General features: G+C 39.2%; 1 protein-coding gene across 4 annotated transcripts in view; it reads right to left on the bottom strand.

Annotated features, from left to right (window-relative positions):
• PATJ (PATJ crumbs cell polarity complex component) overlaps window positions 1-27773 on the bottom strand; it is a 148993-nt gene that overhangs the window by 102390 nt on the left and 18830 nt on the right. For all 4 annotated transcript variants that reach the window (XM_050306309.1, XM_050306306.1, XM_050306308.1 and 1 more), the window contains 9 exons: window positions 25869-25971; window positions 24619-24707; window positions 23230-23368; window positions 22795-22929; window positions 17259-17335; window positions 14715-14771; window positions 14110-14244; window positions 10376-10540; window positions 9479-9607 (listed from right to left, as the gene is read on the bottom strand). In XM_050306309.1, coding sequence (XP_050162266.1) covers window positions 9479-9607; window positions 10376-10540; window positions 14110-14244; window positions 14715-14771; window positions 17259-17335; window positions 22795-22929; window positions 23230-23368; window positions 24619-24707; window positions 25869-25971 — 1029 coding nt within the window. The remainder of the gene's footprint in view (window positions 1-9478; window positions 9608-10375; window positions 10541-14109; window positions 14245-14714; window positions 14772-17258; window positions 17336-22794; window positions 22930-23229; window positions 23369-24618; window positions 24708-25868; window positions 25972-27773) is intronic.

Raw genomic sequence — 27773 nt, 5'->3', positions numbered from 1 at the left:
ACAACGCACAGCCTCTGGCTGTACCGAAGAAATAAACTACAGGCTGATATGCTGAAGCAACACAAACTTAAATACAGAGCAGTATTCAAGGAGGAACGCTGAACTTTGCTGAAATGTAAGGCAAAGCACTGGAAATAAAACATAACTATTTATTGATCTGCAGTGAGGGAATAAAGCAATGAATTTCAGAAGCTCTAGTGTGCAGCCGGCATTAATCAAAACTTCTGTTGTGGGAAATGTCAGCAAAGAAACAGGAATTCACAGGGGAAAAAAAAAATAAATCAGAAACAAAACACACATGAGCCCCACCCAAAGGAGGAGGGAGAACAGCAAAACAAGAGGAGGAGGTGGCACAATGGGTTTCCCACACCAGGCTTTCATCATCTGGGATCTGAAATCATATCAACCTTCTCCAGCAAGAAGGAACACGGTGGCCAGCGATGACTCAAACCTGCGTGGGTCTGGCAGAGCTGGGAAGCACAGCACAGTCCCTGCTCTTCTCCTGCACAACAGGGACACGCAGCAGAGAGCTGGGACCAAAGTGGCCCCAGGGAACGATCAAAAGGAAGAGGTCTTAAACACTACTGCTATTCCAAACAAAAAGATCAAAGATAGGCACTGACTATGAGAGTTCTGAAAGTGTCACTGTGCAGTGGACTCAGGTGCACGTCACTATCTTTTAATTTATCAAACTTCTCAATCAATCTAAGGTTTTATCCGTCTTTCATATTTGCTCTCAACAGAGCTAAAGTCACAGGGATTACATTCATTAGACTCTCTTAATATCTTAGACTTTCAGACCTTCCAGCTCCAGAAAAAACATACTGAGTGCTGACTACAGGGAAAAGCAAAAGAGATAAGAAAAAAATCCCTGAACTCATAAGGAAGTGGAGGAAAGCCACTGTGTGATGAGATAAAGAAGGGATAGAGATGTGTGGGAATGAAGAAAAAAATGCCAATGAGCCAAGGGAAAAAGTCTAAATGGTATCACCTACACAGCCTGCAGTCAGTGGATTTTAACACAGGTTGCGGGTTTGACAGCTTTCAGATTCAAAGAATTCCTGAACTAAAAATCCACCCCGAGAGGCCAGCAGCACTTCCACCAGTGAAGTGTGCTGGCCTCAGTAATTTGAACAGCCTGTGGAAGCACAGGATGTGTTTTCACACAAACCACAGCTCTCCTCTGCACGGAGACCTTGCTTCACAAACAGCAAACACAGGAATTATGGAAGACTGGCTACAAAAAGCTGCAAAAGAAAAGTGGGAACACAGGACTGGCTGTATTTTTGCAACAAGGATATGCAAACAGTGACTTGGCCCAAAGAATCATAGAACGCTTTGGGTCAGAAGGGACCTTAAAGCTCATCCAGTTCCAACATCCCTGCAATGGCCAGGGACATTTTCCTCTCCAGGTTGCTCAGAGCTCCATCCAACTTGTCCTGGAACACTTCCAAAGACGGGGAATAGCATGGATGGTGGGGCAGATTGAAGGACAGGCAAAAAGGTTGCAGAGAAGTTGAAGGCTACTGTGAGACACAGTGAGAACAGACAGAAAAACTCCAAGTACAACAGAACTACTGGGATTTGGGGAGCAGCATCCTCTAGAAGGGTGAGGTATTAAGAAAACAAAATACCTCATAACCTCCATGAGTTTTCAGGATACTTCCTCCTTATCCATCAGCACCAATATGCACCTCAAATCTCATTGTTTCAGAACAGATTTGGAGCTGCCTGGGCTCAGTTTTTAAGTGCCCATTGCTCCATCGTCTCCACATGCTCAAGGACAGACCTCAGCACAGCTAAGCTTAGCTTAGCACAGCTTCCTCTAGTCTCATCTACATTATCTTACTCTTGCTAAAACTTACCAAGTGGTTCACAGAAAATCTAGCTACAGTTTTGTCCCTTTAAATTCTCGCCTTCTCTCGCAGGCAGAAGACATCTGTGGAATAATAATGAATTTCTTTGGTTTGGGGTTTTTTGTTTTTATTAAAAGCTATTCTTTCTAGCAGGAAATGAAAAAGAACAACCAGATTGGAGAATTTGGGGGAATAGGGAAAACATTTCTAAAGGTTAATAATAATAATACTGCTCAACATTTATAACAAGGATATGCGACAAAGCAAAGAAAAACAGATGTTCTCAGTAATGCTCCAGTTTCTCTGCAAACTCAGGTATTGTCCAGAGCACTGGCTGCTGCAGCTCACAAAGGACAGGAGGGATGCTCCTAAAATTTGTTCTACAAGACAGCAAAAGGAGAGCTAAGGAGAATCTCTATCCTTCTCCTGATGCAGGAGGAAATGCAGTGACACAGGATGAAGATAATCCTTAGGTATTTAATGCCTTCTTTGCCTCAGGCTCTAACAGTAAGGCACATTATTCTCCAGGTACCCAGCCCGCTTAGAAGGAAGGGATGGGTAGCAGAATGAAGTGCCCATAATCCAAAGGAAAGTGGTCAGTGACCTGCTACCCCCCTTAAGACACAGCTCCCTGGGTCTGGATGCGATCCACCCAAGGGTACTGAGGGAGCTGATGAAAGAGCTCACTGAGCCACTTTCCATCACTTATCAACCTGGCTAACTGGGGACGTCCCAATTAACTGGAAGTTGGTAAATGTGATGCCCACCTACAAAAAGAGCTGGAAGGAGGATCCAGGGAATTACAGGCTTGTCAGTTTGACCTTGGTCCCAGGAAGGTCATGGAGTAGATCACCCTGAGTGCCATCACACTGCACGTACAGGACAACCTGGGTATCAGGCCCAGCCAGCACAGGTTTGGGAAGGGCAGGTCCTGTTTGACCAGCCTCATCTTGTGCTACCCTGGTTTTGCCTGGGATAACCCATGGTTGAGAAAAGAACAGTTTCACAACTGAATAAAGATAATAAACAATACTAATACTAATAAATATAAAGGGACCTAACAAAAAGAGAGAAAGGAATAAAACCTGAGAAGAACAAATGATGCACAATCCAATTGCTCACCACCCACTGGCCCATGCCCAGCCAGTCCCTGAACAGCAACTTGCCCCTCCTGACCATTTATATACTGAGTATGACATTTTATGATATGGAATATCCCTTTGGCTAGTTTGGATCAACTGTCTTGGCTTCTTGTGCACCTCCTCACTGGCAGAGCATGGGAAACTGAGAAGTCCTTGACTTAGACTAGTTGCTACTTAGCAACAACTCAAACACTACTGTGTTATCAACATTATTCTCATGCTGAATCCAAAACACAGCCCTGCACCAGCTACTAGGAGGAAAATTAACCCTATCCCAGCCAAAATCAGGACATGCACTTAGTGAGTGAAAGTTGGATGTTGTGGATGTTGTCTACAAGGCTTTAGTAAAGCCTTTGACACTGATTCCCATAGCATTCTCCTGGAGAAACTGGCTGTGCACAGCTTGGATGGCCAAGAAGGCCAATGGTAGCTGGCTTGTGTCAGCAATAGTGTGACCAGTAGGACCAGGGTAGTGATTGTCCCCCTGTGCTGGGCACTGCTGAGGTCACACCTCAAACCCTGGGGCAGTTCTGGGCCCCTCACAAGAAAGACAGTGAGGGGTTGGAGCGTGTCCAGAGAAGGGAACAGAGGTGGGGAAGGGTCTGGAGTACCAGGAGAGGTTGAGGGAGCAGGGGAGATCAGCCTAGAGAAATGGAGGCTCAGGGGGACCTTCTCACGCTGTACAACTCCCCTGACTGGGAGAACGGTTTGACTCAAAGGTCCAACTTGGAGGGGTTTTCCAACCTAAATGATTCCGTGATTTTATGATACTCCTTCCTAACTTCTCAGAGTGAGACTGATGACCCTCACAAACCCCATGTAGGGAATACCCAAGCCCTAAAGTGACTTCCTGCCTCCAAGTTCTCCAGCTCCTCTGTACCTCAGCAAGCTATTTATTTCTGTGTATCTGTCTGTATCTCACAACAGAGATACACAGTCTGATTTCTTACTGAAGTGGTCTCTGGTCTCCCAATGTGTTTGTACTGCTGCACTGAGGTTTTGGAAACTACTAATCATGAACACCCTAGAAACTTTACCGGGAATGTGCTCAATTGCATTCACAGGCTCTTCGGTCCTGAAAAGTAGTATTTAAGCTGAACTCCAAGAGAATTTTTCAAAAAGCTACATTGAATTCAATTCATGACACACTATTAAGAATTATTTTACACATGAAGCAGCTTAATATGATTTAAAGGATGTAGAACTTTCCCATAGGGGGAGAGAAGCAAATCCTCCGTGAGATGAGTACCAACACAGTTGGTACTGAGGCTTACAGAACTTTGATGTTAATGAATGTGGATGGGTTGTAGAGATGGGAGAAAAGCTGCCTTTATCAGTTGTCCCAGTACCAAGCTGATAGCCATTGTAAAACTGCTTTTTAATACAGCTGTGCAGCTTTTGCCAGTAAGCCACAGGTTTCCATCACATGATCAGGTGAAAATGTGCTTAACAAAGACGTGAATATGCTTCTTTGTTCATAACAAACTTATCACAAGACAGACAAAGCTTAAATTATCACAAGAGGGCAAACGTTTAGCCAGCAACGTGTCAAAGCATTCCAGCCTGCATCTCACTGCTGAACAGACCAAGAAAGGAAAAAAAAATATAATCTAGTTGAATACCACCTTCTACAAATAAGTCAGTTTGCTTTTTTGTAACTCTACATCTGGAGCCTGTTTGTTTGGGGCATAAAGAAAAGAGGAAAGATATTTGGAGACACTTAAATTGCTTCACTTCCTGCCGTGAATGACTACACAGTGATTTTGTTAGAAAAGAGAAAACAATTCTTTCCCATGCTCCCTGGGAGAAGGACAAAACATAACCTGCTGAATGTGCAGCAAAGAAGACTTTGGTTCAACAGTAAGAAAAAACTGCTACTGATAATAAAGTGAAGCCCAGGGATAAGGCAGCTGCGGGATTTCTATTGCTAGACTAGAGTAACACCCCTGGAGCACTGACCCAGGCAGACCAAAGCAAGCACACTTCATACTGCTTCTTCAGGTCTGGGTAACACGAAGCTCACGGAGTGCTGAAATGCCTCTTCCTGCTTCCATGAACCACTTGGAACAATGAGTCCATGAGCTCCTACAGCCCAACAGGTCTATAGGGCAGCTGGGTACAGTGCAAAAAGCACCTGGGCACTGGGGACCTACCTTTCAGCACAGACAGGGAGAAACAGCATTTCACAGTCATTCCTAAGAGCTGTGTAAAATGTCAAATCTCCTTGTTCCAACCCTCACCCTCTCCAGTTTCACACACTCTGAAACAGCTGCTTTAATAAGATTCTGACTTCAAAGCACAGTAAATTAAGCTCCACATAAAGTCCATTCAGCTTTTTGTTTAATTTGATAAAAGCTCATCAGACCATTTAAGTTACCTTCTGGTCAATACTGCCTCAAGAAATCTGCAATTCAGCTACCTGTGGTTTTTCCAATATTCTTGTAAAACATTACTGACAGAATCTATTGGCCTGCAATGCATGTTCTTTGGTAAACACTGTTTCAGTGCTCAAAGTGCCTTCCATACTACTTGATTTCTTCTTTTTCTCTAGAAGTCTTCACCTAGTGGGATTTTTCTTTCCTCTTGCTCTAACACCCTGGGATCACCATTACATTCAGACAGCATTTCTCCTCTATTTTAACCTGATGACATATCTTTGAATTTCTTTCTAAGAAAAAGGGATTGGTCCCAGTAACAACAGCTGGTTAGGAGGTTGGATGGGGCTTGGAGCAACCTGGTCTAGTGGAAGGTAACCCTGCCCATGGGAGGGGGTTGGAACTGGATAAGCACTGAAGTCCCTTCCAACCCAAACCATTCTGTGATTCCATGGTTCTATGACTAATTCTAGGCTAGACAGAACTACTGTTCAGCTGGATACTTTCAGGTCTGTTGACAAAGAACAATAAATACACTGAACAAATAAATACAATAGAACAATAAATACACAGCCCGTTGCATCCCAGATGATCCCAAACACTGGGTCCCTCATTCACCATCAAAACTTGCCGTTAACTGTGCCAGCAACACTACATAAAAGTTAGTTAAGAGGTGAAAGGAGAGCAACTTCTCCAAATGAAATTACAAGGAAATTAGGGAGGTAGGGTATATTACTTCATAGAGAAGTTGGCCAGAAGACTGAACAGGACACCTTTTTATGGCTAAAAGCCCTCTGCAGGCATCTCATCTAAGCATCATCAAGAAAAAGCAATGCCTAGCCTAAGAGATCTGACAAGATCCCAAGACAGTGATGACAAAAGACAAATACACAGAAGATTTCATTTTAAGACCTCTTCCGTGTTTCTTATTTAAACAACCATCACACTGGAAGGAAAAGAAATCCAGTGAAACACATCATTTCAAGAATACACAGGACCAGCCTTCTCATCCACCTCCCCTCTCACCAAGTATTGACCTTGCTGCCAGGACAGCAGCTTTCAAAGATCTTAGATTTCCTACCATGTAATTCCAAATTAGGACATTCAGAAGGGGAAATAGGTTTTGCTTTTATACAGTGACCACAGGAAGATGAAGAATTTCCTATATAAATACAGTCCTGATATAGCAAAGGGGATAACTCTATTTTCTGCTGGTACCCCAAAGTTTTAGGAATGTGTGCACAAACCTTATTAAAAAAAAAAGAAGGTGGCTGTTTGAAGCCTTTAAATCCCTAAAGACAGACAAAAGAAAACACAGGACAAAGTAGAAATAGTATTGATTATGCATAATTGGTATAATTAATTTGTAATTAGTTCATTAAACTATATAGGCATTGGAATTATGCTTGTACATTTCTGGGAATATCCTGCAAGTCACTTGGGATATGCTTATCATTTATTTGATAGATGAAACATTATTAGAAAGACAGCCCATTAAAAATTAATATGCCAGAGTAATAATTTTCTCGATCTCAGCATTCAGTTTTCTACGCACTCAGATTCCTGTTCTACTTCACAAAGAGTTTTTATTAATTCTGTTTCCCAGAGCGTGACTTGGGAAGTGCCGCATTTAGGACAACTGAGGCACAACATCCTTTATGCTGAGCATGCAGCCAGTTTTGAGAAACAAAATGACAAATAGTATAAATTCTATGCCACGAGAGCATTCAGCACCACATCTAATTCTATAATCCAAACTGAGACGGAAAGGTAAAAAGCCTTGTGCTTCAAAACAAGTACCAAACGTGAATGGAAAGCAGTAGGAAGAAACTTCCAGAGCACTGGAACCACCCTGGTCTCTAATTGCTGCAGCGTCATTTTGAAGGGGGACAATATTAGTGCCTCACCATTTCTTAACTCTCATGTCACTCCACTCTTCTTATTGATCTTTCTGAAGTCCTTCCAATACTTCTGAAGTGCCATGTCAACTAACAGCTATAGAAGTAATTTGATCTTAAAAACCTGGGATAGAGTCACATCACCTCCCAGTCCGGTATGTAACATCAAACTTTCCTTAAATTTCTGTAATGGATGGGGAGTCAGTCCTTGTGTGTGTAACTACCAGGACCAGAAACAGGCCTTCTGCTCAAAATCTCCTCTTAAAAAGGATTTTCCTCCCCTCACTAACGGGAGCCTAGCAAGGCTGGTCTCACTGATGATGAAGCCAGGGCATGAGAAGATCCATCTTCTCTTAATAAAAATCTAAAAAAAATTAAAAATCATATTGCTCATAAGGAGCAAAGTGGATATATAGTGCAAGTATATGCAAGTATCATTTGCCATTATAAGGTTTGAATTTTCTCCAGTAAAACAAAGAGTATGTGCCTAAAACAACACCTTTCATTTTTTAAAGAAAGGTCTCCAGGTCCTTCAAGCCACAGTTAAAGACTCTGCTGTAATTCTGTGCTTCTCAGCAAATCTGCTTTAAGAATTCCAAACACTCTTCCAGGAACCACATACAGTTTTTTTCTTCTTGCCTCCAATGTAGCATGGACAATTATTTATTTTCTTTGCCTTGCACTCAAGGATGTGATGGATGTATTTACATCAACACACACACACACAGTCACAGATATCTCTCTATAAAAATTAATCTGCAGATGATGAAAAGTGTAAAAGATCTAAGAGGCAAATCCCAAACAAAAGAGCATACTTTATACATAAATATCTTGAAATTATAAAGATCTGAGATTAAGTGGTTTACCACTCATTTAGAATTGATTAGAATGTATTTAAATTTAGCTGAAAGTACCACAACATTGCTCATGTATTTGCATCTGCGAATAAGTAAATAAAAAGCCTGCTATTAAAGCCTTCATTAATTCTGATTATATGAGAACTTAAAAGCAAATCTGTGTATTACTGCTCTGTAAAGACTCCCAGCAACTCTACAGTAAAGCTGGCACTGCAACACAACATGTGTCAGCGAAAATGACTAACAGGATCTATTTTCAGTAATCTTAAATCACACTAGTAAAATATAGAAATAATGGTTTTGCATAATACTTCAAATATTTTTTCTTCTAATTCATTCCCAATTCATGCCTTATTGTATCAAAAAGTGAATTTTATATCACTTGACATTTATGCACAACAGTTGAACACATTTCATTAAACTACAATGTTTAGGCAGCACTCAGATGTGATGTGTATATTATTATAAAGACTGATCCAGCTATTCTATTTCCTTATAAATATGATGACTAGAAGTTTAAAAAAATATATCACATTGACTAGAAACACAAAGAACATTTCATTTTAACTACAGATTTTGAGAGTTCCTATATATTTAATTGAAGTCAATGTTTTTGAAAGAAGGATTCATTAATTTTAGTAGACTTTTTCCCCAGTTAAAGACTGTTGATTTCTAAGGAGTTAAACAATTAAGGATAAAATCAACCCCACCTAACAAATAATATAAATGTATTAAAGCAATTTTGTGTCTGCAGAAACTTGAGTTTGCAACACTGATTCACCTGTCAGCCCTGACATTCCCTTTGGACTGTGAAGGACAGTCCTGGTAAGGCTCCTTCTGCAAACTCTACTTCTCAGGGCTTGACTCAAAGAGTGAATATTTGTGACTTGAGTGATACCAAAGTTCCCAGACCAGCAAGGGTCTTTATTCCATTTATAAATGAAAGGAGATTTGTGGTACTGAGGGTAGAAAGAGCAGAAGACTCTTTACATTTGGTATATACAAACTGATGCTCCAACGTCCCAGAATGTTCACTTGCCACTCTCATAGTTGAAAAGTCATTCCAAGTTAAACAAAATGCAACAAGAACTAACCTCCTCCAACATTTAGTCATTAAACTCAGGGTTATAAGGTGGAGTTTGATTAAAGATTTTGCACTCTATCACATCCAACAATCAGACTGATTTAGAACACTCTATTCTTCATAGAGTTGGCCTCAAAATAAACTACTTTTCCCTATAGCTTCTAGTCCCAAGTGCCAAGTCAATTACCCAGGAATCAACATTACAAAACATTTTAAGGCGACAAGAAAAAGGACCAAAGGAATTTTAGTTATATAGAAAAGTATACCTGATAGTCTAAAATGCTGAATCCTAAACCATTTTTGTCTTTCTCCAGTTCAATAACCTTCACATCAGGAGACCATAATGCTAATTCTCCTTCTTCCTCCTCAGGGTTAGAGTCTTCCTCAGGTTTCACCTGGAAAATAAAAGCTCTAGTTAAAACATCATTCTTTCAGTTCTTTAAAAACATTATTCCTTCTATATTTTGATTATTAATGGTGCATACATGCCCTAAAACATGACCTTTTATGGAATTTAAACTTCATTAAACATTATGAATATAGTTTTCTCCAGCTTGCTGCCTTGAGTACTCCCCTGGGACCATGTTTTGAGCATCAGAGCCCAACCTGGCACACAAACACGCATTTATTAGTCTAATTAATTAATTGTTATAATATTACTAACCTGTTACATGTTGATGAACTTCAGCTGTCCCATTAGATGCATAAAGGAAAAATAAATAGCATAAAAGATTTAACCACAGACAGCTAATAGAAAGGCCAGACTATCAGAAAAGATGAGAAGCCAAGCTGTAAACACTTTTGCAAATAGGAACAACCACAAGTGTCAAGCTTTCTTTTGAGACTTTAAAGCTTCCATGACGGAAAGAAACATTAAGTTTCTTTTTTTTTTCCAGTTCTATAAACCTACTCAGAACATGAAAGCAATCAGCTAATGGTGGCAAGGATGTGATTTAGTATAATTCAAAGCTCTCACTCACCTATTAAGTGTAGGAATGATGAATGGGATGTACAGAGTCAGCAGTGCAGCTCCATGAATTACCTACCTTGTCTTTATAGAACAATGAAGTTTCTCATGACCAACCTGTATAAACTCAGGAATATATGCACTTTTGCAAAAAGTTATTGTCCCTTTTCACAACTGAATGACAGGAGAAGTCTACCTTTTGTTCTGGAAGGGAAACTCCCACGGTGGGCTCATCCACAAGTGACTCAGTGCCATCATCAAAGAGTCGCCGACAGCAAACCAGTGTAAATGGGGGTGGCACTTCCTTGAGGAAAGTGACTGCCTCCCGCCGGGATTTTCCATACAGTTGGACTCCGTTTACCTATACAGAAGGGAAACGCAAGAGAATTAAAGGATATCAACCAGATTCTTTTATTTAGGGCTTTTTTTCCCCCCTATTTCTTTGCCCATTTGAGTGTGAAAGTCTAATTTTACCTAGGGATTCTGGCACAGCTTACAGAGTTTTATTAACTTCTGAAGAATATATACATAATTATAATACTTCATCTGGAAGATCTTGTAACTTCTGACTGCTACATCATGTCTCTTCAGCTTCCTCAGACTTCTTTTCTCTGCAGGGCCAGGAGTTGGACTCGATGATCATGATGGGTCCTTTCCAACTCAGCATACTCTATGATTCTATTTTTTCCTAGCCTAAATTTTTCCTGGAATTCTTCTTTCTTTCTCATCTGTTTCTTTGTTGGAGAATTTTTTTTAGCAATAGGCTTAAGCGTTTGAATTTAAAAAGAAAAGAAGTTAACTTTTCTATCATATTTTAAGAAAACACAGGTTCTGAGCTCTAATCAAAAAAATTAAGTCAGAACTAGCACAACTAGTTTAACAGTTGGCCTTGATGACCTTAGAGGTGTTCCAACCCCAATGACTCTATGATTCTAACCTTGCCAGTTTAAAATGTAACAAAGTGGTTGAAACTAAAACAGATCCTACAGAAAACATGCAGGGATATTTATATAGAAAAAAAGAAAACAACTGCAGTAAGTAATTAATCAGAAAACCGTGACAAGGTTCAAAACTTACTACCCGATAAGCTTGAGATCCTGAGTGACAACAGAAGACCGTAAGGCCACTGTTAATGGATGTTTTAAACCACAGACAGAAAAAAAAAAAGATAGATAGATTAGACAGATAGATAATGCTGCTTTAAAAATGGGATACTGCAATTGTACTTTTTTGACCAGAGAAGCTGTGGCTGCCCCATCCCTGTAAGTGTTGAAGGCCAGGTTGGACAGGGCTTGGAGCAACCTGATCTAGTGAAAGGTGTCCTTGCCCATGGCAGGGGTCTAAGTAGGTGATCTTTAAGGTCCCCTTCAACCCAAACCATTCTGTGATTCTACTTCCTCAGGAAAATAACATGCAATATCCTGAGGGTACACCTGTTTGGACCACAGGGGTATCCCCAAACACAAGAAAAGCAGGATGTTAGTAGGTGTCAATGATGGGAACATCATCTATCTTGACCAGCACTGCTGCCCCAAAGGAGCAGGAATTTCATTTAATTAGTGCTATGGATTCAATCCTGACATCTCTTGTGTTTCAGGGATCTTTTTCAGGTTGCCTCAAGTCTGCTCTCATGACCAAATGTCCAAAGTTGCTGGAGTGCAACCACTGGTTTAGGTGGAAATCCAGCACACATCATCCAAGTCACTCCACAGGAACCAAAGCACAGTAATCGGGGATAATCGAAGATACTCTTCAATACTTCCCTCCACACCCAAACTGCAGACAAACCCACATCTGATCCCAGAAAATAGAGCATGAAAACATGCAACATACATGTGCACACCTCTGTACAATGAGGCAGAGCCTCTCCATACACATCTCAGATCTTGCTGTTTAGAAGGATTCAATCTTCTGCAAGGCTACACAGAAAGCTCACTTTAGCCAACATTTTCCTCCTCATCACCTCTATTTTTCTCCCCCACTTTGTGCTTTTTGCAGTGTAAATTTAGTTTATACTGCTGGGAAACACAAAGGTCTTCTCACACTATATCCAAGGCAAGGAGAAAAACTGAGAGTGGCGTAACCGGCCCCCACCATGGTAAGACGAACTGCTCTGGGTTTTTTCTGTAAGAATTACAGCAAGTGCTGAGCTATCAGACTAATCCATTAGTTAATTATTTAAGAAGAAGGATCTACGCGTAAGGATTTTTTAATGCATTGAGAGTGGCAGTGTGTGGTGGAAAGTTACCAGCACTTCTCAGCATCCTGTGACTGATGGGGAAGAGCTACCCTGCACTCCCCAGCAGACATGGGGACTCCCATTTCTGCTGTGGCAACTGCCAGAAATCAGCCTCTAAGCAGGCAAGGCGCCCTACATCCATTCACTCACCACCCCACTCCAGTGACTTGTGCCATCAAATAGGAGTGAAATTTTACAACAAAACCAGAAGGACACAAAGCCTTTACTCCTAAAATGGAACACAATGAAATTACCTAAAATTAAGGTCAGGGGAGGAATATCATGCTTCCTGTCATAATTCAAACACATCATTAAAAATAATCAACATTCAACCCCACTATATATTAAAAAAAAATTCCTTGCTGATCATATTTTAATCCCAACTCTATCAGGGCCAGGTAGGGCTAATTGTTTGGGGAATGGGGCTGTCACTTTTTCCACTGCAAACTCCTACTTAAGGGGATTTATAACTTGGCTGCAAAAACATACTCTGGGCTAAACCTGGCACATAAAGCTTTGGCCCCGGAGCACATTTTTATTTTGTTGGGGTTTTTTTTCCAGCTACAGAGTAGAAAATAATTTATGCTCACTAGGTCTGGACATACCTGTGAACTTAATTGTAAGTACACAGTAATACGTAAAACTCTTAAATATACGCAATTAAAGTTTCCCAAGTTACTCTACAGCACTGCATTATTGCTTTTTGTATATAATTTTTTGTTTGCTGGCCAGGGAATTTAAATGACACTTCCAGCATTCCATTAATCCTTTCCTTCAGGAATCAAGATTTCCTCCATTAAGCCATAAGAAAATGTTTTAGGTCTTAGTGATATCAGTATGAATTTTTGATGTTAAAAGGTGAATAAATAAAAGCAAAATAGTTGTACACCTAACAAATCAATCTTTCCAAAGGCCTAATTCTGTACCCATTAAATGTTCTTTGCATCCACTAAAAAAGGTTCAAATATCCCACAAAGGTTCAAATATTCCACAAAGAGCAGGTATTCGATAGGATATTAATGTCTTTTCTCTTGCAGGCTGGGATACTGGTAGATACACATATACACACACACACACAAAATAGGTATTATTTTAATATTTTCAAATAATTATTTTACCTGAGCAAATAGGTCTGGTGTGATTCCCATAAATTTAAAATTGCCCCAATACTTCTTTATACATATTTAAACAAACTGATGTACTTGCTCATACACACAAATGTGTTTCAACACTCAGTGAGCAAGTTATAATGTGTAACTGGAACCACTATTCCTAAGACTGTTGTAAATTTTTAAGGAGCGACAAATATTCAGAAAGGTTATCCACCACAAAGTTAGCGCCAAATTGTGCAAATGATTGAGCTACAGGACTACAAATAATTCAACACAAATATTATCTGCACCCTTATAATTCTTGATACTCGTGTTAAAACATTCCAGAAAAAAAACCTCACATGAAGTCAGTAAGAGGTCACAAAAATCTGATATTTTGTCCAGAAAGGAGGAAGGAAACAAGAAAGAAAATTAATATGAATTCCAAAGCACTATTCTGCTTCCACAACTAACTCTGGAATACTCCTATTGCACACACAGAGCCAAACTAGAATTTAATACAAGCATTTTGAAGAAGGCCAAGCAAACAGGAAATACATCAGGTTCTATTTTGGGGCGGGTTCCTGTTTTGTTTTTTACCTCCAGAAGTTCATCCTCCAGTTGCAGAAGACCGAGTGTTGCAGCTGAACCATCTGAAGCAATTGATGATATATAATGATGTCCATCAAACGTGTCAAGCTCAACACCTAATCTCAAAGTGTGGATGGGTAATAGCTGCCAAAAGAGAAATATATATATATATATATATATATAAAGTACAAATCTTATCTACCACAATTTAAACACATTTAGGATTCAGGACCTCACCAAACTGAACTAAACACACAGTAAGATGATTAAGTCTTCATGGTGACACTGCTGGCACTACTGCTCAAGTGTCTATAACTTCTCTTCTACAAACTGTTTGCACAAATAAAAACAACCAGTCTGCTCTTCGGGGGCAAAGGCAATTTGAACTGTACTGAAGGGGGGCGGGGGAGGTTGTACTAAAAAGTTCATTTGCCCATGTTAAGAAAAGGTATTGGATCAGTCCAGAAGACAAGCAGAATATTGGCAGCCTTTTTCGGAAAATATAAGAGCCACAAACCCACCAAATTCCTGAAATGTATCTGGAATTGTGTCATGTCCTTCTAGGATTACTCTGCCAACATATGCCATGAAGGAAACTACCGTGTAAGTCATACCTTTGAGTACTTCTGGAGCTCTGAATCATCTGTAATGGGCATATCCACATTCACAACCTAAAAATTGGACATCAGAACATTTTTCAATAACAGGACAATAAAGACTTTATCAGAACCATGAATTCTGGCAAAAAAAAACTCGTGAGCAAAATAAACTATCCTTAAACAAAGTCACACGGATGTAAAATAATTTTAAACAAATGTTAGAAAAATCTTTCAGGCACAGAACATTTACAAGTAGGAACGTAGTAATTATGCACCAATAGCAGACTCCAGTATTATCCTATTCCCGAAGCCCAAATGCCAATTTTAGTCAAGTTCAGTAATCCTGTGTAAGCACAAAATGCCATTATGTTTGATACAAATACCCAAATGGACTTGCCAATCAGAATTTGAAAGTACTACAGCTTAAGTTATTACCTCAGGCTATACCGCAGCCATCTAACATCTAGACTAACCCACCATCTTTTGCAGCATGTTTCTAACATGGCTTGAAATACATGAGTTTAATTACCAAATTTGACTGTAAAGTGGATTATTTAAAACAGTGCCAGGAAATCCCTTCAGTATATTTTCATTCTTTTTAATATGAATAAAATAACTATGTTCACCACCAGTTTTCTTGTGATGGTCTTCCTTAACACAACTGAGTTATCAGTAATCTTAAAATGTTATTTACTCCAATTTTGAATGCACTAAGATGATGCAAAATCATAGAATGGTTTGGGTTGGAAGGGACACTACAGATCATCTAGTTCCAACCTATGGCCCAGGGTTGGAGTTTGGGACACTGAAGTGGAGAACATTTGGCAGGAAAGTTACACTTATTAGACCTGGAAAATACATAACCTTACAAAAAATTATTTATTTTATTTTATAAATATAATTATTTTCCTTTGGAAATAACTAGTTTGACAAAGTATCTATGAAACAATACTAAGCCTCAGATTTTTCTTTTGGATTAATTTTAAATAGGGCTTCCAGCATCTTGTTTTCCAGTATATAGGTTGTTTTTCCCAACAGACAGAATCCAATTCATGTCTATCCAGTTGTAATTAAATGAATCTATGACTGATACCTCCTCAGTTTGACTGCTCATGCAGTACCTGGCCACAAACACTGCCCGGTCACACATCCTTGCCCAGGATTTCAGTTCCTTCCATTGCTACCACAAAGGATCAGCAACATAGAAGTCATGAGGGGCACCAAACCCTCTCTTCAAACATCTATTTCCTCTGAAAATAAATTCTCTGAGAGAATACTGTAGGCACCTTTAGGGTGAGTTTCTGGGAGCTGCGTGTAGGAGTGAAAATGGTGTGACACAGGGGCCAGTGTGTCACAGGCTGAAATCAAACTGAATGTTGTTATTGAACACAACCAAGCCAGAGCAGAGGTAGGTACAGGAAACAAGAATCACGTGACGACTTTCAAAATGGGGTGCCACAAGAGTTTCCTTCTGTTATTTAAAAGGCCCAGTCATTACCATTTTCACTTCCGACATTTCACTGGCAGCAGCCGAAGAAGAATTAGAAATGGCCTGTTTCACTAGCTAAGCAGGTTTTCGTCCTCTGTGGGAAGTGTGATGGTGCTAAGGGAAGTAATACCAGCCTCTTGAAATGTAAGGATGGGAATACCAAGCAGCTGAAGTGGGCAGCCAAACAGATTTATTGCATCATGTACATAATCTTACACGAACCTCAGATCTTAAAGGAGTGCTAATGGAAAAGAAGAGAAGCGAGTTTCTCAAGGCAATTCTTAAAGCTACTTTAAATCTTCCAGCGAGTGACTGGAACGATGGCTACTCCAAGTAGTAAAAATAAGTGTCTCTAAATCAACTGGACAAGCATTGCAAAGACAAACAGGGCATTTTCTTGGTGGTGGTGAGAATTTTTTAAAGCTTCGGGAAGAACACTGGCTGAAGTCTTTTATCTCTACTTACTGGCTCACCCAGCACTGAAAAGCAAAAGTGAATTACAATTTCCATCAACTCCTCATGACAATTCATCAAAACAATCTTTTGCTTGGCAATTGTTTAATACAAAGTGAAGAAATACCTAATAGTCACTGGCACCACAAAGTTACACTACTGAGAATAATTTCCTATTTTCCCAGCATGTTTGAAAATCATTCTTTCATTCTTCAGATAAAACTGTAAGATTCTTGTGAAAACAGGAGCTCTATCCTGAGCCTTTCTTTTCCCAGTGCACAACAGAACAAATAGATCATGAATGAAATAATAAAAATGCCACATATTTTAAGTGGCTGCTATGATGTAGATTTAAAAGGACAGTTGATTTTCTTAAATTACTGTTCCTGTGTAGTATAAGAACAGTATCTATATAAACAAAATCAAATAAAAGAACAACAAAACCCCTAACTCATTATAACATATATTACAACCTTGATGTCACAGGAAAGAAAATTTGATGTAACTGATCTGTTCCAAACACTAAACTGTTCATAAACAGCCTGTAATACTAAGCTCACAGATCTGTAATTTAAAGAAATAACATTCATGATGTAGTTTATTGAAATATAACATACCATAACTTCGTATTCTGGTCCCAGCAGGTTTTCCCACTTGGATTTTAGTTCATGTGCTGGAGGGAGTGGGACTCTTCCTAAATATGAAAGTGAGTATTAAATTTACAAGCATTTCGTACATTCAGAAGTACATTTACTTCTAAATACTTCAATAAAAATTCAGTGTAAGTAAAAGATTAGAGGGAATAATCCCCAAAAGGAAAGTGCATTAAGCTGAGTCTATCAAACAGTACAAATCAAAAATGTCTTTCTTAGGAAAACAATGCAAAATGTCAGCTCCTGCTAACGTGTGATTTATTCAGCTGAGAAGCAGAAGAGGTGATGCTTGATGACGAGATGTGAGTTCTGTACCATACAGTACTGTAAATAAATCATTCTTTCAGGCTGCAAAAACAAATTTCACACGACTTCATAATTTGCTGCTACAAAAACCCTTTGCCACTCCAGGGAAACATCATCTCCCACCCAAATGAACCCCTTTAAGAAGTAAAACACCTGACAAGATATTGCTGTTATCGAGGGGCTGTGTCAGCACAATGCAGGCACAGACTTTATTTATACATTTGGCAGGTATAAAGGCTTGTCTACTTTAATTAGGCCAGTAAGTAACATGAGCTTTAATATAAGCTCCAGTTCTAAACCAGTCTTCCGTGGGAACTTGGCTATCTTGACATTTATATCTTTTCAGCTTTCTTACTTATGCAACCAAGGCAGTATTACAGTCATGTAAGACAATTTGACAGAGCTAGACAGCAGAAAATGACTGGCTGCCCTGCGTTTGACCTCATCCAGAAGCTCAGCTCACATATAAAGTTCCAGGCCAGAGCAATGTGTAACTGGTAAGAATCAAACTCCACAGCAAATTCCATCCAGCAGCTACAGCAGCAGCAACTGGGGGCTGAATTACCAAAATCTGGTTTTTTTCCCCCCTGAATGACTGCAGTAGTTTGTCAGATGTCTAGACAAGGCACAGACCACTCAGTATTGCTGATGTGTCACACTGAAATTTGGAATGTAAATCACAAGCTCACATTTTACACACAAACCACTGAGTAAAACACCTCAAGGGGGGAAGTTTGAAGTCTACCAGCAAAAGCCCACACAAATGACATGCCAAGCTGCCTCTGCTTTCAACACCTTTGTACACAGCAAAGACAAAGCCTTGCTATACAATCCTCACTACTTCATTTTATAAATTTGATGCTTTCCACTCATTAAAAATAAAGATATAAGTTAACTTCTACAACAACAGAACCTATCACTGTATCTCTTCTGCTCACTTTCAGTCATGCCAGAGGGGTAAATTCTGTGTGATCTGCACTGAGAAACCACATTCCTCAGAGCCCAGCAACTGAGATTTCACTTGGAAATATCAAGAGCATCTTTAACCTATAGGCTCAAAGAGATAGAGATATTCCAGAATTCCAGCAAAGCCGATAGCTATTTTCTGCTACCAAACAGTCACCCCACCATGATTAAAAACTTGAGTTTGTAAGTACAGGCCACAATTCTCTCTGAAATAAGTTATCTCCTTAAAAAAAAAAGGCAGGCAAATTGTCCTGAAATTCTTTCCCTCATTGCAAATTATTAAAGTTTCTAATGTGAGCCTTGTTATCAAGCACAGGTTGATCACTATCTTTCCTTCCCAACTGTAGCAAAACCAGAACACCAGTGCATTCTTCCACTGTTTCTATTTGCAGAAATACATAGGGACAAAAATTCCTTAGTGTGTCTTTCTGCTATTACAAAGTTACAACAGCGTGAACACACAGGACCTAAGCACCTGCAATCCCCAGTGCAGCCAAATATAGATTTTAAGGTTCACCAGGAGTAATGAATCTCAGGGTCAAGCTCAAAGTTCACAGGGTAAGCTGTGTTCAGCTGGCTGAATACAGATTTTTTTGTCACTTCCAAAACACATTACCAAAATCTATGAGTTGTTCAGAGCAGGTGCTGATGCACGTCTTCATTTGAAGTTTTCCCTTTTCTTTCTTTCTTTCAAACACACTTTGAAGTCTTTGCTCATAACTTCCTCAGAACTGTGGAAATGTTAGCTGAAGGGATTTGGATTGAATATATTCAATTCCAATGGTATCACTCAATTCACTTACAATGTTCCATTTTCCCCAAACAGCTTTTTCCACATGGCAGCTAATAGGAAGTTTCTTTCTAGTCTCTCATCCAGCTGAATTTCTCATGACCTGACATATGTACCATGTCTTCTTAAAATGTGCAAGGCCTCAGAAAACAAAACCACACCACCACTTCCCAGGGACAGCTTTCATTAGCAGTTTTCAGTGTATTTAGTCTGTCCTGCCTGCACTTCCATACAGTCTTTCATTTCTAATTAGCAAGCATCAAGAATAAACCAAAAATGCATGGCAAAAATAATATTTTCTGGTGAAAATTGGGATATTTTCTTCTTGTAATTTCCTCATGGTTTGACAAACTTACTAATGCCCTATCTTTACCTGCCCTACTGCTGGATCTTTTTCCCGATACCTTCAAGCTCCTGACTCACATCATTGTGTATCCAGGTTCCAAGTACTCCTGCAAGGCAAGAGAAAGCAGTTCTGCCCAGTCTGCAGCCCTGTTAATTGAGTTAATTGCTTCTATGCTGCTAGCACAGAGTTTCAGGCCTCGTGCATGTTGCATCCTAAACCATATTGCCTTTGTAACAGAATGGCTTAAGCATGGTTTTACCTGGTCAGAATTACTATTTAATACCTCCCCAGGAAACATAATTTAATAAGAATTTCACACAACTGGGCTTGAGGGAAGTAATACGCATTTTATAAAACATACCTTTTACATTAAACTTCTAAAAGCATTTCCAGAGTTTAGTCAGAGCCTTAAATTAGCAGTATTTACTTTAGCACCATTATAATGAAGTGCCCATCACCACGTCCAAAATAAGCACCTATCTTTGGAATTGAAACTTGGTCATTAAATTCTATTCTGAGGTGAAATCTTATACATCGTATTTCTGCAGGACTAAAATTTGCAACTTAAATGTTTCAACTTTTTAACAGAGACACATGCCCTTTACAATTGCATAAAGCTTTTGCAAAACATTGTACCTGAAAGTTTTTCAGAGTGAAAACCACAGCTTAATTGAGCAATGGGACTTGCTTCCCATTGCACTGAATTCTCCTGATTCATTACTCAGTTCCAAAGCCTTGCCCGTGGCATTTTCCTGCTGGCCACGGAGCACAAGCACAGCTGATGGCATCAGGGGCTGTATCCAACTACAAACAACATCTTCACTGTTTAAATTCTGGTATTCCAAGACACACTGCACACAAACACATCATCCTGAATTCTACAAGGTAAGAGGAGCTCGGATACATGGGAGAATAGGATAATCTCCGAGTATAGTTGCTACATCATGCTCTAGGAAATGAAATGCAGCTCTACCACGCTGCCCCTGCAAGGAACCACTATGTGTCCAACACACCTCGAGACTACAGAGTTTGTTACCTTCAAGCCAGGTAAAAAAAAATTTTAGTTTCCAGCGTAAGCTGATCCCAGCACTGATACACCGTATTTGCACAGCACAAGATATTGGGTAACAAATCCCTCAGAGAGTTCTCTTTGCATCAGAACAGACACCCACAGCCTGTGATAACCCAACCACCAGTGGCCAGGAGCTGATTACAGAGATATTGTTCACTTCAGTAGAAAAAGAAAATACTTTATTCATAGGAAGTTCCAGAGTAAAAAAATACTAGGTAAGTGATACAGGACAGCATGTGTTGCTCTTTTCCAGCCTCTGCCACAGCAAGTCTAAATCCTTTTGGCTCTTCTGCCCCTAAATACATCCTACTACTCAGCCCTGAAGTTATCAGTCCATTGTAACTAAAAATCAGTATGTGTTTTCCTATTCATACAGCTAAAACAATGCTTTGATAACCTCAACTCTCAGCTACTCATCCGCCTCTGTTCTGGCTTCCTATTTCTGGGAACATGCAAAAGTCACAACAAAGGATGTCTGGTTACAAGGCTTGGACAGAAAAGTAAAACAGAATGGAATATAGGAACTGCTACATTTCTCTCGTTTCCAGGTTGTCTTTAATACTGACAGATCTTCAACAATCATAGCAAAATTGTTATTCATTGACAGCCGTAATTTAGAATCCTCTATTACATCTACATATTTTAGAAACTACAAGGCATAAGGATAATTTATGCTGACTTCAACACAAGCTGTATAAATTCACCCAAAAGTTCCTGTAGAAGAGCCCAGAAATCTGCAGGGGAATTGAAGCATGCCTTCTGGAAAGACCTCCAACCTTGATTCCAAAGTCAGCTAAAACCCAAAGCAATCCATGTCTTTGTGACCTGCCCCCACTCTCCATTTGCCTTTGCTGTTAAAAACATGCCTAGTCTGAACTCCAGCTATAGGGTCTTTATGCCTAAGACACAAGTTCTGATGAAGTTACTGCAGTGCCAAAAGAGGAAACCGCAACAAATTGGCATTAAGGATGTTGTATAGGAAACCAGAAGAATATTGTGAAAATATTCTGCAGGAGTCTAAGGCCCGTGAGGGCAAGAAGATCTCAGAATAAATCAGGTTGGAAAAGACTTCTAAGATCATTGAGTCCAATTTTTAAGATGGATATGAGTGAGATAACACTGGATCAGGAAATAAATATGAACTCTCAGGAGTTCCATCTCCTCATGCTGCTCACCCAGCATTGTGGTTCAGGGCCCTGACAGCAGAGGAGGATGAACAAATCTCTCTCGGAAGACTGCTGGCAGGACACCTCAGGTCATCAGAGTAAGATCAGAACTAGAAAGAGGAATCACTGAGCTGGAGAGTCACTGAACTCTATAGAGTCTATGAGATCCATTCCAAAATACTGAAAGGGCTGCACCTCCACTGTCTATAACCTTAAAAAAACCCTCCCAAAACAAAGGGGATTACTATTGACTGGAAAAGGGCAAATTTTATGCAAGAGGAAGATCCAGAGACTTATAGGCCCCAAGATCATGAGATACTTCTTGGAATCCACTTCCAAAGACATAAATGAAAAGAAGACAAACCAGGAACAGTCAGTATAGATTTGTCAAATAAGTGACCAATACGACTGCAAGACAGCAATGTGGATGAAGGCATAACACACTTCATCTTTACTGAAGCTTTTGACACCATTTACATCAGCATTCCTATTTGGAAACTGAGGAAACACAGGTTAAATAATCTGAAAACCAGATGGAGCACAGGGATCAAAGACAGCATTAATGAAGGGCTTGGCAGCCAGTTATAAGCAGAGGTGAATATCTGCAGGGGTTGATGTGATCCAGTATCTTCACAGTGATCCCCATGATGACACAGAATGCACATTCTGGGGACAGGGTGGGGTGGGAGCGTTGATAGATGCACAGGTAGAGTTTTACTTCTGAGGGAACTGAATAAACACCATTACAAGGCAAAAGCTGAAGACGGAATAAGCATTGACAGTCCATCAGTATTGAAAATTAATTAAAAACAGTTCCAAGGCTCAGAAAAGACACTGCAAGATATCCTGTCTACCTGCTTTATGTAGAGTCTGCTGCTTTTCACTTTGAAGATTATCCTTCTGTTCTTGTTTTCCCTCATTCTTAGTGTCCACACTAATTTCAGTCCCTACAGCTCCAGGGGACACAAACATTGGAACAGTTGGCTGCACTGTGAGAACAAATGAAAGAAAAAACAAATCATATGCTGCAAAATATAGGAAGTAGTAACCCTAACTCATTAATTCTAGGGGAGGAAAGGGTAGCTACACAGGAGTTTTGCACTCAATTTTCCTGAATTTCTTATTTTTGTGTCTTTCCATTTCTTCTTAAGTATCTCATTTTCTACAGCGTGCTTTTACAAAATCTAGGATCATGTGGTATCTAGTCCTAAACTGTTAAATGAGGTAACTGTAAATTGAGTGAAAAATAAAATCAGTTGCTAGAAAAAAGGAAAAAAAAAAAGGATTACCTCTATCTGAGGGTCTTTCTGAAGAAATAGTAGAGGAAGGTTTCCTTCTAAGTAAAGTAAGACGTACAGTCTGTCCTGTGTTCCTCAATACCTCTACCACTTCTTGGTTGGTATAATCCTGGATATTAATTCCATCAACCTAAAACAAGAAAATTGTATCAAATAATAGCAATTGTGTTCCATTCTTAGGTTATGTAGGTAGCACCACGCACTGTAAGCATCAGCCATATTATTTTGTGCAGGAATTATAGGGTTATTCTCCCAAGACAGCAGTATTTGCAAAACAATCTCATTAAATCAGTTACATTTTACTAATGAGATAATATTTTCAAAATGCATTTTAAAAGGAAACAAAACAGTAATTTCTTGTCTTCATGGGGCAACCACAAAACAGAATTTACTAATCTGATACACGTATGCACAGATTTTCCTGGTTTTTTTGTTTACAAAAACCAGCTTGACAAGGATTGTGGATTGAAGCTCCCCAGCAGAGCAGTCAGCTTGGAACTCTGTTCAGTTCATTATCACTGTTAGTTTTCCCACAGATTTCTAACATGCCCCACACAAGTCTATATACACATCTGTTCATTCAATCCATTCTGAACAGCCCAATTCTTACATTTTCAGGTATTTTAATTTACACCCAAAATACTCTGTTCACCTGACTGTTAGATCATGCATCAATAGGAGCTTTTCCTGAAGATAAAATGTTGTATCAATTTTTGCTCTCACAAAGGAGAAGCTGACTTTAGAAGGTCTGGCATAGCACATACTTTATAAGTAATTTAAACTCATATCTCCATAAATATTATCTCTTAAAACAAAAAGACTGTATAATTCATTCCTGTTTGTACTGTGAATGCAAAATTGGCTATTATTCAATTCACTGTTATTCAACTTTTTTCCCTATTTTTCTACACATAAAGCTTGGGATTTTAAACCTAATTTGTGACCATTAACATTTTGATTGCATCCACACTCCACAGCCATTAAGGACCACAAACAACGTGCCACATCTTGCAAAATCTTAACCATCCTCAAATCACATGCAATTCAATTGGAAGTTAATGCTGCTCATCTATACTGCAGGCCAAAAGCCAAGATTCTCCACTCTGAAACACTTTAATCCAAATGCCTGCCTCTTTCATATTTAACTACTATTTACTACTTCTTTGAATATAAAATGATACTTTAACCACAGCAAGCCAAAGCTCATTTCTGTCACAAATCTACCTAAACAAATACAAACCACCAAATTATTTCTTCTTCAAAGCAGAGGAGGTTTAATTAATTTTTGGAAGTCTCTACTACGTTGTTCTTTTAGCAGTGAAGATGTGTAATGTAATGTACTAGTTCTACAGCAGTATGTAAGAAGAGTATTTTACTTACAGCAACAATTTTGTCATGGACATGAATTTGGCCATTGTGGTCAGCAGCACTACCAGGTATTATATTTTTCACAAAAATCCCTGAAGGTTCTGTTGGGGAAGACAGAAAGAAGTCACTGCATTAACCTAATTGTTTCTTTTCTGATTGATATTTTTAATTCCAGCCCTTTTCACATACTTTCTTCTGTCCATAAAGGGGTGATTCTGTAAAGTACCAATATTTTCTGTAAAGCACCAATGTTACCACTCACACAACTTGAAACAAAATGACTGAGGATCTCTGGTAGAAAAACCAGCACTTACACAACCACCTGTACACTGACCTCAAAATTCTTCCCTTAAAATGGCTCACAAAAGGCTGCCTCCTCCACGGATTCATCCTTGTGCTTACCCAGGCTTTAAACCACAATCACTTAAATCCATGCTGCATTTGATTTCAATAGGACTAACTAAGCTAAAAGTAAAGTACGTGCTTAAGGACTTTGATCAGGACTTCAATCATCTTACAGCCAAAGAATTTAGTATTTAAATCTTAATGAAGAAGGATTTTTCTTTTTAAAAAAAAAAAAAAGAGAAACATGGAAATCAGAAAAGCCGTCCTTTGTCATGCCTGACGTTTGATTATTAATTCTAATTAGAACAAGGAAATAAACCCAAAACAAACAGTAAAAAACCCTGGAACACTAACACTTCCACAAACTCAAGCTAAATAGGAAATGCTAATCTTTAATTCTAGCGAATCTTCACACTTCATCCATCCTTTTCTGGACACTGACCTTACTCAGACATCTGCCCAACATGGTTTGTCCATGCTCAACAAAACCTCTCCACCAGTGCTTCAAATTCAGCTTTTCCCACTGCCTGGCATGTGCCCCTCTCTGGCCCCCTGCACTGGCCTGGGATTCCTGCCTGGCAACACAAGAGGATCTCCTGGGAACAGAGAGCGTTTGAGAGCAACCCCAGCTGCACCATGTTCCCAAAATACTTCCTTGACTCCCACAAGGAAGGAGAGGAATAAAAAGCACTACCCCTTTGTGTAAAACCAGACATTCAGTTGGGTCAATTTTAAAGATATTACCATTTGTGCAACCAGTATCTGAAAGACAAGTGAACAGCTCTAATTTAAAGAGGATTTAGTGGAAAAAAACAGCTGATTTCATGTCCCCATATCCTAGCAAAGGTAGGAGCTATCCATTTTCCCCATATTTGAGAAGCCCCTGTCCTAGACTTACTACATTCTGTAGAACTCACCTACATCACACGTGCCAGCATATCCAACAATTGTTATTCCCAGGCTTTGCCCATTCTTTTTTACAAGTTCAACATCATAGGTATCAAAAAGGTTGATATTATCCTATAAATAAAGCACAACACAGTTTAAAAAAAAATTGTAATTTCCCAGTACCATTACAATATTGCAGGTTAATTAAAATCTTCAGAAGTGAGCAGTGATATTGATTTTCCTATTTTAGGAGGAATTGTAAGAGAGACATAACCAAGATTTGCTGAAAATAAAGTGTCACCAAAGTCTTTGTTTGCTTTTTAAATTCTTTCCCAATACCTTCTCCACATACCTGTCAGAGGTATAATATAAACACTTTATTGAAAGGTTTTCATCAGACTCCTCAGGGGCCATTTCCCTTTGGATTCCACTTGGTAACAACAAATTTCCCAATCAATCCCTCAAGATAACAAAAACTCTGAATGCCCTCAGAATTTCTCTCTCCCTTTAAAATGTGACTCCTGATGTTTGCTATGATCCTGCTCAGGTTTGAGCACCATCAAGCTGCAAAGGAGAACCAGAAGCCTCCAGGTTGTCCATGGAAATGGGAAGTAAAACCCTCATTATTTTGCACTCAGGTAAAATCATTTTTAAGACCTATCAGAGGAAGGGAGAGTATTCCTTTGTAAATGCAATGTAAATTCATTTGTAAAGTCCCTACAAAGCTGCCTCAGAATGTCTGTGCAATTCCCCTCTGACCAGTAAAAATCTAAACTGCAAGACAAGACTTCAAACAGGGAACAGTAAAGACACTGGTGAGACCAAAGAGAAAAACAATCAAGCACGTAAATCTGGGATTGCAAGGGATAAATTAAAATACATAGAGTTGTTTGTTTTCAGTAATCAGATTACTACTGAATGTACAGCCCAATGAGATCAAAAAGAAGATGATGAGAGTAACGTCTGCTAAAGTGATGAAATCAAGAGGGGATACTGTCACTGCCAACAGCAAAAAACAGACTGAAAAACTGGAAAACATTTCTTAAGGGAGTGAAAAAGATAAGTTTAATCAAATGCTTGTCAAGTATCAGCTTTGGACAGACCCATATTAAAAGCAGGGCGGAGTTATAGCCATATTCCACTTTTCAGTGAAAGAGAAATCGATGGACAGCTATCTCGTTATCACACACACCTCCCTCCACTAGCACAGTCATTAAGCTCATTAAATGCCTCCCAACTCCCTTACTCCTGTAAGAGGCTGATAGAGATGAAGATAAGTTTTGATGCCCGTCACTTATCTATAGAGTAGACAAGCCTATAGAAACACCTGAAATGGAGCTATGGCCTTGAGAGTCCTGCTGTTTTGACAATCAAAAGCTCCTCAGAGCCAGTGCTCTAATGCAAAACATTAAAAGGAAGTCTGGAAAAATCAAAGTGCAAAGTCCTAAGTACAGTCAGCTCAAGTAGGCTGCTAACATTGCTGTCAGTATCTAGAAGAGTACAGATAGAAGTCTGTTTTCTTGGCCCATGCACAGACGTAAGTAGCCTCAGTTATTTTCTACTAAAGGAAATTTAAAGAAAATCAAATATTAATATAAAACTGAAAATAACCAACGATCTATTAAAAATGCCTTTGTGCTAGTGTGCAAAAAAAAGGAAAATATTTTCTATTCCATAGCTCACAGCTAGTGAAAGTACTCAGAAATCAGAGAGAAATTAGAGAGAAAATTTCTATTGTAAATCAGACAAAAATGGAAAGGTGAATCATTGAAATCAACATTAAATTAATAAATACATTCAGTTTAGCCACTATTCTTGTCTCCAGCAAATCTCTCCCAACACCAGGAAAAGGAGTTTCTTCAAATCTACATAGGAAGGCACTATTTAGTTCAGAAAACAAGAGATGACACTCAAAAAGAAGTAGATAAAATTGC

The sequence above is a fragment of the Myiozetetes cayanensis genome, unplaced genomic scaffold (assembly GCF_022539395.1).
Source record: "Myiozetetes cayanensis isolate MyiCay16 unplaced genomic scaffold, myiCay2020 scf12, whole genome shotgun sequence".
Lineage (NCBI taxonomy): Eukaryota > Metazoa > Chordata > Aves > Passeriformes > Tyrannidae > Myiozetetes > Myiozetetes cayanensis.
The sequence above is the reverse complement of the archived record's forward strand: the minus strand, read 5'-3'. Positions and strand labels throughout refer to the sequence as shown.